Source organism: Rhipicephalus sanguineus, chromosome 2 (genome assembly GCF_013339695.2).
Source record: "Rhipicephalus sanguineus isolate Rsan-2018 chromosome 2, BIME_Rsan_1.4, whole genome shotgun sequence".
NCBI classification, from domain to species: Eukaryota; Metazoa; Arthropoda; class Arachnida; order Ixodida; family Ixodidae; genus Rhipicephalus; species Rhipicephalus sanguineus.
In genome coordinates this window covers 148938958-148954299 of record NC_051177.1, presented here as the reverse complement: position 1 = coordinate 148954299, position 15342 = coordinate 148938958, and the positions used below count along the sequence as shown (strand labels likewise).

At 47.5% G+C, this 15342-nt stretch overlaps 1 protein-coding gene across 1 annotated transcript in view; it reads left to right on the top strand.

Moving 5' to 3' along the window:
• The window catches only part of LOC119383790 (nuclear receptor coactivator 1-like), a 111985-nt gene that overhangs the window by 88458 nt on the left and 8185 nt on the right, over nt 1-15342 (top strand). The window contains 7 exon segments of the mRNA XM_037652092.2: nt 1621-1704; nt 2428-2631; nt 4015-4285; nt 6344-6434; nt 6436-6561; nt 13677-13758; nt 14260-14475. Of these exon segments, the coding sequence (XP_037508020.1) occupies nt 1621-1704; nt 2428-2631; nt 4015-4285; nt 6344-6434; nt 6436-6561; nt 13677-13758; nt 14260-14475 (1074 nt within the window).

Sequence of the window (15342 nt, the reverse complement as noted above, 5' to 3'; positions counted from 1 at the left end):
GCGTGCGCCAAACCCCCGTAACTCCGCTCATTCTTGATGGATTCGAGAAATTTTTGCGGCAATCGATTCGGGAGGCAGTAAACTCCGATACTGAGGTCATTAGATCATTACTTAAAAAAGCGGTTCATGACCCTTTTAAGTAAATAAAAGTTTGCTTTGATGTTAGTAGGCGTTTGTCTGTTTTGAGACCCTCAATAATTTGACTGTTGGTTAAGTCAGTCGTTTTCTTCTGGCCCCATGAAACCCAAAATTATGAGGTTTTACTGTGTTTGCATGTGCTTTTTGTTTTTTCAATGACGGTTCCTTGTATAATTCTTCAGACTCATCAGCATGAATTCTCGCTGCAGTTTAACATCTTATTTTAAAGGGGCCCTGCAACACTTTTCGAGCATGCTCAAAAAGCGCTGCCGATCGGTAGTCGAGGCTCCCGAGAACACGCCAGCCAAATATTATAGCGGTGCGCACGGCCTGGAATTTACAATAAATTCTCAAAGTCAGCTGAAAATCGCTCCCTCTTCTCTCGACAAATGATGTATTAGTCCGCAAAATATGACGCGATTGTCCGCAGTTCCACCATTGGCTGATGTTATAATCACGATAACACCCTCATTATTACTTTCGTTGTTAATTTTGAGTTCAATAAGTAGATAATATGTACGTTTATATTATGTTATCGCGTTAAAAACACCGAACAAACATTAATATTAGCACTTCCGGTCTCACCGACAGCTCGCCTGCTCGTAGTTGCGTGGTTCCGTGTCTTCGCCATGCGCAGTGCCGAAAACGTGAATATTTCTGTGCTTTTGACCATCGCCGGTTGCCCGTTGAGAGTGGCAGCCGTTCGAGTGTTGCCTCGTCAGCTGAGAACTGCATCGTCGGCACGTTCTCACGACCGACCGAGGCACGGGCGCAGCGCGTCTCCGATAACAATGCTGGCGTCCGGTAATGGCGGCGCTTCGGGGTCGTCTGCCAGTGCCGTCTTACGAGGCGGTGTATCGGAGTATGGGCCGAAACCGATCTCAGCTGTCATTCGTTCCAAACGAGCGCGCACGTTTGCTTCCATGGTTGGCAGAGCGATGAAAACACTACGGCGTTCGAGGTGCACACCCAACATTACCAAACCGACGCGCAGTTTCAAGCACGCGCGATACACAGCGCGATCGACTCCGCTCGACGAGAACGACGCAAGCCGACCGGAAGTGGCGGCACAGACCACGTGGTTGCGCCGAGACGCCAGAGAGAAAAAAATGAAAAAAATGCCGCCGGCGCTGACGTCGCCTCCTCGCACCTCCGCCCTCCCTCCCTCCCCTCACGCCGCGCGCAGCTTTCCGCGCGCTCGCTGCGTTGAGTTGAGAGAGAAAGCTGCGGAACGTGATCTCTATAATTTGGTAACACCACTTAGACTTGACGGATTCGAAAACTTTTTGCGGCATATGGCTCGTGAAGAGTCATACGTCAATAATGGGACTATTCCAATATAACAAAGAAAGGTGTTGCAGGGCCCCTTTAAGGCCTTTTTTCTCCCTTTACAGAGGTGCAAAATGTGGGTAGTTTCAACAAAAGTGTTCTTCCACGTCCTTTACTGCAAAAACTTAATTTTTTAAATGTATCTTTCACCAGTGGACTAATCGACAATCAGATGTTGCCTTTAATCCTTCAAGCGTTGGAAGACATAGGACAGTGGTACCCAGGGCAAGGAGGAGGGTAGGTACATCCGATCATTCGGTGATTCGCAACTAGTAGTCTTCTAGCTGCCAAGCGGTTCATTCATTTGTGTGTGTGTGGTTGAACTAAAAGCACATTAGAGCTGGAACAAAAAAAAGCAAGCCAGCATTGACGCTGTACATGGAGGGAGGAAAAATTAGGAGAGACAGCGTAGTACGACACGATTAAAGCAAGAAAAGAAAAGTTATCATAATAAAGAGCATATGCCCAACATGAGATCGTCACATCAGAGCAGGCAAAGGTGTGAAAGCGCAGCTGAAGAAACATTCTCGGCCAAGGTGTTTCTGGAGGGGGCGAGGGGGGTCTTGTGATTGGGTGATGCTTCAAGGGGAAACGAAACAAAGGTAATGGCATTGCAGGGAGTCGTGCTTGCGGAGGCTGGTTGTTGCGTGACGTAATGCTCTTTCCCAATGTGTTTCTTCCTCCATGATGTGGTGATACAGGACATACACACCCAATACGTATGTGGTTGTGGGAGGCGCGGCTCGCTGAATGGACCCTGGGAAGCCAACTGGCAACCCTAAGTCAGGCCCGCCGAACCACTATAGCGTGTGGAGCCTTGGAAGAAGGGCACCACCCGCAATGATTCACTTTTTTTTTTAATAAATGTTCTCTATTGTGCTAAAGTTGAGTGTGTCCGAACAGTTTGTGGCTGGATTCTGTACCCCACTGACTTTTCCCTTTCACCAAATGTTTGTGCAGCCCCAGCAGCTGTCTCCAGGGCAGCGCTACTCGCCCCAGCAGCCGCAGCAGGGAGGAGGCGGTTTCCCTAGTCCATACACGAGTCCGGGCTCCCCTCACCTGGGCTCTCCCAGCGGAGGCAATGGGCCACCCCAGTGGTCCCCACGGCCCCAGGCGGCCTCCCTCCAGCAGCAGAACCCCATGCTCAATGCCCAGCTCTCACAGGTGCAGTGTCCTCCATCCATTGCTGTCGGTGCACTTGGTAGAGTAGACCCTCATTTAGAGCTGTGCGAATAGCAAAATTTTGGGTGCGAAGTGAATTCGAATAATAAAGGTTCAGTGCGAATCGAATCGAATAATTTTCGAATATTTCTCAAACATTTTTCTAATACTTCGAAGCGGAATTACAGAAAAAAGTTGCAGAGAATCCCTAAGTATGTTCCTACGAGATAGCAACATGAAAGTGTTCTTTTTGCTAGGTTGATGAAGCACTGGCGGGGTGGTGTTTCATAGTTGTCTTATCAAGAATGAGGCAATGCAGAGGCCGAATTCTATTTATGTACATGATTTGGTGTAACCAAAGTGTTGCCGACAACACTTTACACGTGATAGGCAAAGATGCCATTTCCTCAGCCTCTCCTCTTTCAACTTCTGTGGAAGCCCAACTGATGTGGCGGACAAGGGTGTGCTCCCTTCAAGTCCGGAGTTCCAAAGCTGGCTCGTAGACGTCGATATATAAGAACATCTAAAATTTCGGATGCTAAAAAGCTTCGGCGTCCAATTTTTCGAACTTCCTGCCCAAATTTCAGACCCTTGTCCGCCACATCAGTTGGGCTTCCACAGAAGTTGAGAGAAGAGGAGAGGCTGAGGAAATGACGTCTTTGCCTATTACGTGTAAAGTGTTGTCGGCAACACTTTGGTTGCACCAAATCATGTACACTCAAACCTCATTATAATGAATACGGATATAACGAATTATCGGTTATAAGGAAGTAAATGAAGAATAGCCTTGTCATAGCTACAGTGTTACAAATAAACGTTTATAACAAATTTTCGGATATAACGAAGTTATTTTCGTGGCAGATGCGACTTTGTTATAATGAGGTTCGAGTGTACATAAATAGGATTCGGCCTCTACATTGCCTCATTCTTGATAAGACAACTATGAAACACCAACCCGCCAGCGCTTCATCAACCTAGCAAACAGAAACACTTTCATGTTATCTCATAAGAACGTACTTAGGGATACTAACTTTTTTTTCTGTAAGTTCACTTCGAAGTATTCGAAAAATATTCTAGCAATATTCGAGAAATATTCGAAAAATGTTCGATTCGATTGGCACTCACACCTCAATATTCGAATTCGCTTCGCACCCAAAATTTTGCTATTCGCACAGCTCTACAGCCAAGCATTATATTGGAGCAGATGCGAGTGAATCTTTATTCTCAACCTTAAGGGGGGGGGGGGGGGGAATTGAATATAACAGGCACTTTTTTTGCAATAAAATGATTCCGAAAATTGCCTGTGCATTAGAATCAAGTTTTTGTGGTGTTGCGAAAACACACCCGTGAAGACAGGGTTCGTAATTGTGCACGTGTCCCGTGCAGGGTACCTTCGGCGCGCAGCAGCAGCAGCAGCAGCAACAGCAGCAGCAGCAGCAGCAGGCGCGCTTTGTGAGCCAGGCACGGCAGCCTCAGCCCCAGCAGCAGATGGCCGGTGGGGGCCTGCGGCAAGTGGTCAGTCCTGGAGCGGGCCTGGCTCGGAACCAGTCGCCCTTCGGGGAGCAGTTTCCTTTTGCTCCAGCCACCAGGGGGGGTCCCTCTCCCGGTCCCCCTCCTCCCCAGCACGGTCGACTGCAGAGGGCTATGTCTGTACCAGGTGAGTGGGCAGGCTGATGACTTCACGCGGTCTGCAACGGTGTGATAAATATGCTGGTACTATACGTGACCCCACAGGGCTGAAACGGAAGGGGGTGCGGTTACAGTGTTGTTGCGTATCATTGAATTGGCCTTTTCTTCACAGGGCCACAGCACATGCGCCCTTCCCCTAGCGGGAAAGTCTAAAAACACTGTGGTAGGCTCTCTGCACGCCTTTCAATCTCTGAGGCTTTTGCTCTGGTGGTGGCAGTTGTCCTGGATCACTCCGAAAAGCTCCCCCCGCCACGCCAAAACGGCAGAGGGCAGCACAGGAAAATGAAAAAGGTGGTTTGCTGAACGGATGCCACTGAGATCTACTTAGTAAAAGTTCACCTGGTACGTTGCCTGGAAGTTTCTCCTGGGGCCTGAAGAATACCATCTGACCATATCTTTATCGCGTCTGCATTTATCCTAATCATCTGTTCTTCACCCTGTTGTCATAATATTAGTCTTAGTTGTAGAGGGAAATGTGGTGCCACTGTCTATGCGAGCCTCCTGACAAGCGTTCAGTCTTGGGAGTGACATTACTTGGTGCGGCGAACGTGGATGTCGATGCACAAAATAAAGCTTTCTTAACGTATAATCTTCATAATAGGCTTTCGTTCACCCGTATTACATCCTTCGACACGGTTTACCCACCTGCAGTACGTGTTCGAGCTGTAAAGAGACTGACGACAAACCATTACGGAGCAAGTGTAACCTTGTCATCCGTCATGTCATTGTGGTAGACCGCCAATACTTTTCTAATGTTGCATGTAATTGTACGTACATCAAAACTTTCACCAATAAATAAAACGTTCTTGTGTAATGCCGAAGGGAAATAAGTGCTTTTTACATACTGTTTTATTACAACATAAATCGTTGCGACAGACAGAACACTGCTAACCGAGCACATCATAACAATGTTCTGCCTGTTTTGAGAACAAAGCCAATCCAACGTTGCCATGACCCTGCGTTCCCACGCATGCAGTGGCGTCCAGTGACCATTTTTCATCTAGGTATTTGTAAGGAACTCTGTGCTAGAGCGTAACATAAATTATGCTATGGGCGGTGGAGGAACACAAAATGACAGGTGCAACGTTAGGGTATTAGTGAAACGCACATCATCTAAGGCGATGGCACTGAGCAAGTGCAAGTGTAAGGAATGCTGTAATATGATTCGTCTTAAAAGCCGTTTTCTCAAAAAGACTTTTCTTGCTTCCTGCTTTGCTTGTTCCGCCGATTTCTCAGTGACCGCTGGGTCTATTCAGTTCCGTTTTTTGTTCTATATGCCTTGAAGCACAGTTCAGGGCGTGACATTCTAGCTTTTTAAGTATGGCCTTTTGATAATTAGCTATTTGACGAGTTGCACAAAGCCCCGATGCCTGTTGCACAGTCACCTCATGACAAATGAAAACTAAAAAAATTTTGTTACAAATAAAAAAATCTAAAAATGTCATGCCCGCAATCAGACATCTTGAATGCATAGCACTTTGAACGAGTTTCCTATTGCATTTTTTAAGCGAGTCAGAGTCGGAACAAGAGCAGAAGGTGAAATATATTGTACATCAAAAAGTTGTAAAGATATATCATGAAATTTCTACAGTAGCATTAAAAAAACATTTCAAATAAGTATGCCAATTTCATCAAAATCCATGAAGAAATAAGAAAGTTGGTGCCGAAAGCCACGTCCCCCCTTAAAATGCCTGTGTCATCAGCAGTGTCATGAAGTGAAGCGCATTTCCTGGCATTGTTCAGCAGTAAGGATGCATGTTATGTAAGCTGGTGCTGTAAGAAGTAATGACTGTCAAAAACTTCGTATGTGCTCTAGGATTACGGAGAACAATGGCGGAGAACTGCAGTCCTTAATTACGGAGAGCAAGTGGCGAGAATTACGGAGTAAAATTACGGGGAACAAGAGTGGAGAATAAGAGTGGAATTACGGAGCAGATGAGAAGTAAATGCGGTATAACCTTGTAGTCATTGTAATGAAACTGGGATGTACTGACAGATTGGTTGCTCCTCCTGCCACTCGTTGCAGCGGGTGCTCGGGTGAATTCTCCGCGGACACCGCAGCAGCAGCCCCAACCTCAACCTGGCTTTGGGAGTGACCAGCTCCTCTCACCACCTGGGCCCCCAGATGTCTCCGGGGGGTGCGTACGGTGCCGCACCCGCATCCTCAGCGCCCGTATTTGGTCTGGACGCCACGTCCCAGTTCAACTTCGAACAGCACTCTCTACACGGGTTCGCGTCCGACAGGTGTGTTGGTTGCATTCACTCAAAGTAATTATGGATGTGGATATACCACCTGAAACTTTTGAGTAGTCACTATTTGCAGATCTGAATGTTTTAAAGATAGCTCGCTACTTTGTACGGGAGTATGGGAGGGAAAGAATGAAAGGTCAGCACAGCGATGCAATGACCGAAAATGAAACACTAGATGACGAGCATGTGGGAGCACATACATAAAATACGTGAAACCCGACCTCGTCTGAAAGGTGTTGCTATCTTAATATTGTGCCCTATCATTCATTAAATGTTCTTTAGGAATAGCCTTCTTTTTTTTTTTTACTCTTGGCTACTGAGTATTGTAACTCCCTCCCAGGGTCCGGAATCCTCTTCAGTTGGACAACTCGTTGCCTGGTCTTGAATGCTATTGATCTCTGTTTGTTTATACAGTAAAACCTCGGTGATACGAATCTCGTAGGACCACCAAAAATATTCGTGTCACCCGAAATTCGTATCATCAAAAAACATGGAAAATCTGTATGCAACAAAGAAAGCTGGCGTATTTTTTCATTTATTGTTTCTCGTAGTCACAGCAACGTCATGAACAGCTCTTATGGATGGTCAATGAAGTTTTAGACGTCAGCAATCATACTTGTACTCTTAAGGGGGGACGCGGGGATCAAATCGCGAAAAATGGCAAAAAAATCGATTTTCTGAAAATCACATTTTCAGTTTCTGTAGCCCTTTTTCTATCTAATTCCAAAATACCTTCGCTGAAAACCACGTAGAAGTGCTATTAAAAATTGTTGCGCCCGCTGAGGTGGCGAAAATTATCGCGGAAATCGCAAAAAAGAAAGCGTTTTTCAAAAAATTATAGCTCCGTAACGACACGACCGAGCACCACCATCTAGGGCTCGTCTGAAAGAGCATTTCTCCGTCTTCAAATTCCCCGCCTCAGCTGGCTCCTCCATTTAAAAACAAGCGCACAAAAAGCAAACGTTTAAAGGTCGTTTCGAGGCCCCCGATTGGTCGCGGCCGCCATGATGCTCCAGCGCGCCTCGCCATTGGTCCGATGGTCGCTCCCGGTGTGCGTCGTCTGCGGCTTCCGCGTTGCGGGGTCACGGCTGTCGAAAATCACGCTAATTACTGAAGCGTTCGCACTCGTTTTGTGTTCGCTGGTCGACGATAATTACGCGTTAGCATCTGCACCCGGAAGCTCATTCCTCAGACCGTGCATCAGACTGCGGTAGCCCGACGCGCTCTTCGCGAACATCGCAGAAGCACGTCTCGGACCTGTGTTGCATTCGCTCGTCGGACCCGCGGTTAGAAGTTCTGCCCGTCGGCATCTCGGACCTCGTGACGAAGACCGCCGCGGGACGACTTTTTGTGCTCGTGATCGAACATGACTAACTTTGAAACATCGGGCACCGCGGCAGCGCACACCGCGACCGTGCTTACTGCTCGGAGTCGTGGCTAGGCCTAACTACGTTCACGGCGCCGACGAATTCGAACTTTGCCGGGAAGAACATCGTGCTAGCAGACATGCGAAAGCGAACAATCCGCAATGCGCTTTGTTGCAAGCAACTAATGGTATCGCCCGCTGGCAGCTCGGAATCGCTAATCGGCATTTGACGCATCGGCAGCTGCGCCGCGGACCCCACGGCCACGGCCGCTCGATCTCCCCAAGTTCGTCGCACAGCGATCGCTCGAAGCAACCGCGACATTTCGCGCGTCGGCGCCCCAAAATGCGAGGCCAAGCATATTGCACGCCGATGTTTCATCGCTGCGGCTTGGCATATTGCGCATCGCCAGCAAATGCCGCCACCCAGCATATCGGGCACAGACTTCCCGAACCCCGCGGCCGAGCACTTCGCGGGGAAATAAGCACTCAGTGGTGATGTAATTTAGGTGCTCTTCAAGCCGTGCATGGTATTGCAGCAAGCTTTTGTAAATGTACTGAAATAATGAAAGCCTCGCCGACTACCATTACCACGACCGGGTGAATGATGAAGCGTATCAAGGCGGGGGTGACAAATGAACTTGTGTAAAGGAGTGGACGAATTTTTATCTGCCAAATTCGCTTCATTAAATACTACTCAGAAATTCCTGTGCCACCAATTTCTTGGCCATAACTGCCACAGCACACTTGAATTTGCATGCCACAGACTTGTAATATGCAAGTCTGGCCATTAAACCTGAAGGCTCAAAGAGCTGACAAAAATAACCAATAAAGAAAAAGGAAAGCACATAGTGCAGAAAAATGAAAGATCAAGGACACAAGAAAACCCCTGCAAGCAAAGACACTAAATATTACAGCCCCAGGGCATTTTTATTTACAATGTAGTGGCTGTGCAACTTTAGGGCCCGTTTTCTCAGAAGTGTGTTTTGACCAGACTGTCCCGCTTGCAGAAAGCGTAGCACGACTATGGCTTGATGGATTTTCATGAGGTCTGTTGCATTGTATTCCCTAGTCAATTCTCTATGCTATGACATTCCTATATTTTTGAATTACTCCCTCGTTTTTTTACTTTTTAGCTAATTTGACATGACGATAACGAATGCATTATGCAAGCATGGATGTAATGTTCCGTGTAAAAAAAAATCGGGGTAATAAAAATATTTGGAGAATGTCATAGCATGAACCATTCCTATGGCTAAAATATGAGGGCAACTTTGGGCTTTTACCATGTTTTGTTGTCACGCCAGGCTTTCTGCAAGTTTGGTATAACAATGATGCAAGTAAAAATTATAATGTCACAACTGCTGGAGATATCTTAATGAAACTTTGTAAATAGTCATTCAGTGCACTTCCCAATAAGCATGCCAAATTTCATTGTTTTACGACAAAAAATAAAGAATTTCAGCTTCGATCCCCACCTCCCCCCTTAAATATACAGCGCGTGCGCGCGTGTGTAATCGATGAACCAGATGTGACCCGTGACAGCTAGTAGCCCCTTCCAAATCTTAGTACGCTTTTCCGCAACACACCAGGGCCCGTATTCCCAAACGATCGCAAAAGGCGATAGTATCGCGTTTGGTGACGTAGAATTTGATGCGTTCAGTAAGTAAAAAAAAAAACACTTGCCTGTGACGTCATTGTTGCAACTGGCCGTTGGTAGTACGAATGTCTCGCAACACAGGAGTGAGCGCACCGTACGAGCGCAGAACAACCAGAGTGCGGCGTTTTCGAGCGTGTGCTACTGCTTCTACGCAGTGGCCAGGCTTGGCCGGCTTGGCTGTGGCTACTTGAAACTAAGACGTGTTGAAAGTGCTTTCAACGTTTTTTTGTTCAATTATTTATTGCACAATATAATATTTCAAGAATGCAACTTTGTGTGAAACGTATTTTCGTTGAGAGTTTAAGGGGGGACGCGGCTTTCCGTATCGCGAAAAATGGCAAAAAAATCGATTTTTTGAAACTCACATTTTCAGTTTCTGTAGCCCTTTTTATATCCGATTCCAAAATATCTTCACCGAAAACCGCGTAGAAGTGCTATAAAAAAATTGTTGCGCCTGCCGAGGTGGCGAAAATTATTGGGGAAATCGCAAAAAAAAACACTGATTTTCAAAAAATCATAGCTCCGCAACAACACCACTGAGCGCCGATATCTTGGGCTCATCGGAAAGCGCATTTCTCCGTCTTCAAATTCCCCGCCTCAGATGGCTCTCCCTTCGAAAACAAGCGCACAAAAAGCAAATGTTCGAAGGTCGTTTCGAGCCCTCCGATTGGCCGCGTCCGCCATGTTGCCCCAGCGCGCCTCACCATTGGTCCGATGCTCGCTCCGGGAGATCGTCGTCTGCAGCTCGTGCGTCTCGAACTCACGGCTGTCGAAAGTCGCGCTACTTCGTGGCGTATTCGCAATCGCTCTGTGTTCACGGCTCGACGATAACTTTGAACAAGAACTACGTTTTAGTTTGGAGTTACTAGCGGAAGCTCGGTGGGATTACGATGGCGCGCCGCACTCGTAGCGAACATCGCAAACGCGCGTCTCGGACCGACTCTCTAGCGTTGACTCGTCCGATCCGTGGTTGGAGTTTCTGTTTATGCGCACTTCGGACGTCGTGACGAAGATGATCGCAGGACGACTCTTTGGTACTCGCGACCACGCATTACGTACTTTGAAACATCGGGCACCGCGGCCGGCGCGTCTACTGCTCAGAGTCGTCACTAGGCTTAACTCCGCTCACGGCGTTGGCACGCGCGACGAACCTCGAACTTTGCGGGCAAGAACAACGCGTTAGCGGACTCGCGGCAGTGTGCTTCATCGCAAGGAACGAAGCGCTTCCCCCGCCGGCTCCTCGGTACAGCGGATGGTCATTTTACGCATCGGCAGCGGACCCTACGGCCAAGCTCGTCGCGCAGCGGGCGCGCGTCGGCGTCCCGAAATGCGAGGCCAAACACGGTGCGCGCATATTTTCGTCGCCGCACCTAGGCATATTGCGCATCGTCACGAATGCCGCCACCCAGCACATCGCGTGCCGACTTCCCGGACTATGCGGCCGAGCACTTAGAGGTAAATAAAGCACTGGTGATGCAATTTAGGCGCGCTTGGGGGCGGTGCTTGGTATCGCCGTAAGCGCTCATGAATCATCTGAAAACATAAAAGTCACGCAGAAAACCATGTCCGCGACCGGGTGAATGATGAAGCGCATCGCAGGCGAGGTTTACAAATTAACTTGAGTGAAACAGGGAGATGAATTCATATCTGCCCAGTTCGCGTCTTGAATAAACTGCTAAGGAATTCCTATTCCACCAATGTCTTGGCCATAACGGCCTGTTATTTAGGAGGAAGGGATAGGTTGTCATGATGAGAGCCGCTCTTAGTATCTATAAAAATGATTCAATGATCAATTGCAATCAAGGCTGTTAATTATGTTAATGAGAGCATGAATACAAGAAAGCTGGCAAATCATCATAGTACATGACCTACTTGCATTACAATATCTTGTTTTTTGTCATGTCTATTACACCACTTCATAACTTCGTTTAAAATTCATGCTACATGTTCTTTGTATATCAGAAAAGGATTTTAAGAGAAAAGAAAGAAAACAAAGGCACAACAGATAAAAGGCCACATGTGCAGGAGGTCCAACCTTATAAAACACATAAAGATCACAATCTATTGTGTTTTAGAGAAGCAAGGCACCTCAAACTAAAGACAGGGCACTCAAGAGACTGCACATTACGAAGGACCCAAAAGATTACGACCCCAGTGCCTTTTGATGAAGTAATATCGTTGGTACAACTTTAAAAGCCGTTTCTCAAAACGACTTTTCTTGCTTCCTGCTTCGCTTGTTCCGCTGATTTCTCACTGACCGCTGGGTCTATTCAGGTTCCGTTTTTTTTTGTTCTGTATTCCTTGAAGCACAGTTCAGGGCGTGACTTCTTGCTTTTTCAGTATGGCCTTTTGATAATTAGCTATTTGACGAGTTGCACAAAGCCTCGATGCCTGTTGCACAGTCACCTCATGAAAATGAAAACTAAAAAAAATTTTGTTGCAAATAAAAAAATCTAAGAATGTCATGCCCGCAATCAGACATCTTAGAATGCATAGCACTTTGAACGAGTTTCCTATCACATTTTTTAAGCGAGTCCAGACTCGGAACAAGAGCAGAAGGTGAAATATATTGTACATCAAAAAGTTGTAAAGATATATTCATGAAATGTCTACAGTAGCATTAAAAACACATTTCAAATAAGTGTGCCAATTTTCATCAAAATCCATGAAGAAATAAGAAAGTTGGTACCGAAAGCCACGTCCCCCCTTAACACGGCGTACTCGGAGAGTTCAGCTGTAGCGTGCCGCCGCAGCGACATCGTCTCAAGATCTCAACATGTTGCCGGCTCGTGATAGCCACGCGAGAAACGCACGGTTCATGCTCCTGGGACGTTCAAACCACGAAAAAACACGCGCTGGCAAAGAACGAGTGCTGATAACACCCCAAGGTAATGCTCGATGAAAGCTTCAGCGTAAAAAATGCTGCGTATATCCACCGAGGATTGAATACTAGAAGCTACCGTCTACGTCACTGAAATGCTAGACTTCACCACGAACCGACGGTTAACGGTGCCTTCGTTATTGCAATATGTCGAGAGCACCGTCGAGCACCATGACGCAAAATTGACGTCGGCGGAATTACCAGACGGCGCCCTATCTTTTCCGGTTTGCTCAATAGCCAATCAGCGCGCATCAAAGGCGATACTTTTGCGATTGTCGCCTTTTGAGAATACGGGCCCAGAGTACTGCGGGGAAAGTGACTTAAGGAGCGCTTTGCGTGTGAGAAATGAAGGCCAGAAAGTCCTTTGTTGTTGTTATTTTCTTATCATGGTGGTGTTCTTGGGGAGTTTTACTGCCGTGCCCGCACAATCGGGAGGTTTGCTCAAAATTCGAGAGTCTCTCGAGCAAATCGGAGAGTTGGCAGGTGTGCGGGTCCAAAAACAATCCTGCATGTTGATGTTGCGAGGCCTAGCTCCTTAGCCAAGACCACCCGCTTCCTCTGTGGGTCTGAGTCCACTTGTCATAGGATGCCTGATTGCGAGTACCAAGATTGCATCGACGTGGCAGGCAATTGTAAACACAGAAAAGCGATGCTGCCTCGAGTACGGCAGCACCAACGGGCAGCATGCGTTGATGCGTTAAGGTGCGACGCCAAAGCCATCTGTAATCTGATCGTGAAGGCACACAAAGGTGCATTAGGGCCTCCAAGATTCGCGCGCACAATCTCGGAGGCTACGACGCGCCGCAGATGGCCTGTGCTGACAAACTGGCGGCGCGGCGCGCTTGGGTTCCTGCGCCCGCGTGTGACTGCCGCGTCCTCCGCGACAGCGCAGCCAAGACTTGTTCGAACAAGTACATGAGCGGTAATGTACGTTCGTATGAGACGTCACAGGGTGAAAATCAGTTCGAAACAGCCGTACTCCATTACATTGTAGGCTAATGGGCCTTGGCCGGGACCACACAAAAATTCGTATCACCCCGAAATTCGTATGAGCCGTGATCGTATCACCGAGGTTATACTGTATTTCTGTTTTGTGCTACAAATACTTGCACTGTTTGTACGCCTCATACGATTTCCCTGCTCCTGCCATAGACCCAAAAGGGCTGCAGTACCTAAAAATAAAGTAATTTTGCTGCCCTATGCAGGAGTCGAGTCGGGGGCAGCATGCCGTCTGAGTACGTACGCCAAGAACTCAGGGCCATAGTTGGAGCCCGAACGCAGGGACAGGTGAGTGCCATGTTGTTTTTGTTTAAGCGAGACAAATAAAGAGAACCAAGAGGCTCAGATTTTTTTTCTTCCTTTTTTTTTCTGTAATCGCATGAAATCGGACAAATAAAGTCAAGGAAGCTGTGTCTCATGCTTGGCCCTCTTCACTCTAAAAATGTTGCACCATTCGTGGGGCACCCTTCTGTCAAACAGCGATAATCGTCAGCTTGCTTGAATATGTTCGATTTCCTGGAAACTCCGTACTCGTGACTATCCCATCAAGATTGCCGTGTCAAGTCAGCCTGGAAGTACATGCATGCCTGGTGACCTGGAAGTACTGTGTGCGTCGTTTTAAAAGCAAGGAAAGGGATGCGAGATAAGGCTTTTGTTGTTAAGATGTTTGGAGCATCCCACTGTATTTGGTGTGCCCTTGCTTTGCGTATGTGTTCCTCCGCGTTGACACTTAGCAGTGCCGTTGGTGCGGTGCTTGACGTTCTCATTTTGGGGTGGTGGTGACTGCAGCAACAACAGCAGCAGCCTCAGCAGCAGCAGCAGCAGGCCCTTCAGCAACAGGGGGGTGGTGTCCGGGGCGCTGGTGGGGGGGGCTCCCTGTTACAAGCTGACCTCGAAGCCCTGGGCCTTCAGCTGGAACTCGGGGGTGCACCTTCTGAGCCTGGCTCCCCCCTCTTTCCATTGCTGGCACCATCCGACGCTCCACCAGCACAGCCTACACCCAGGGTATGGGGGAGGTCCAATAAAGATTATAACGAGGAAAACATTAATCAGAAAGCCCCGAGATTTTAACTTCGGGCTCCACTTGAAAATATAAATTGTTGTTGCTCCAGTGATCATACCAAAGTACAAAGATATATTAATTTAGGGCTGTTATTTTTTAATAACTACCATAAAAACCGGAATATAGGTCGGACCGTAATGTAAGTCGAACTTCCCACTTCTAACTACTGAAAATCGAAAAAAAAAAGTACGTGGAACGGCCAAAGTATAAGAAGCTGCCTTTACCGTGAAACAAACGCAATTTCAAACGGTGCACAGTGAAAATGCCATTTATTTACACGTGTGTTTACATGTAAGTTCCACGTGGCAGAAAGCCAAGAGATGGGCTCAAGCATTATCTTCGTAAAACGTCACAACCGTCTTGACAGCAATAATGTGGATGCACTTTGAGGACCCTGGTAGCAAGCACAACGCGAGCGCAACTCCCAGTTAAACTGTGCAACCTTTGTCTTCAGCTCTAGATACGCTGCAGTCTGGCACCGAAACAGTTTTCTTCTGATCACTGCGTGTCGTGATGTCATCCTTCAGCGTCCGCCAGTAGCAGCGAATGCTTCTGTGGTGCCCCTCTGATCATAGCCAAATGTTCTGCTGTAACCAGAGCTGCCGGCATCGCAGGAAGCAACAAAGAAAAAGTATCCAGCGAGAACACCGCGTGCTGAGATAAACTTTCAGTTATTATTGTTTCTGACTCACGGCTCCCGCTTGCATTCAGGTGTGCTAGCATCACAAGACACCTTTCACACACTTCAGACCGGATTTCTTCGTGCCTTCGCGAACCCGATAACTGTTTTCTTGAACGCTACAATGATG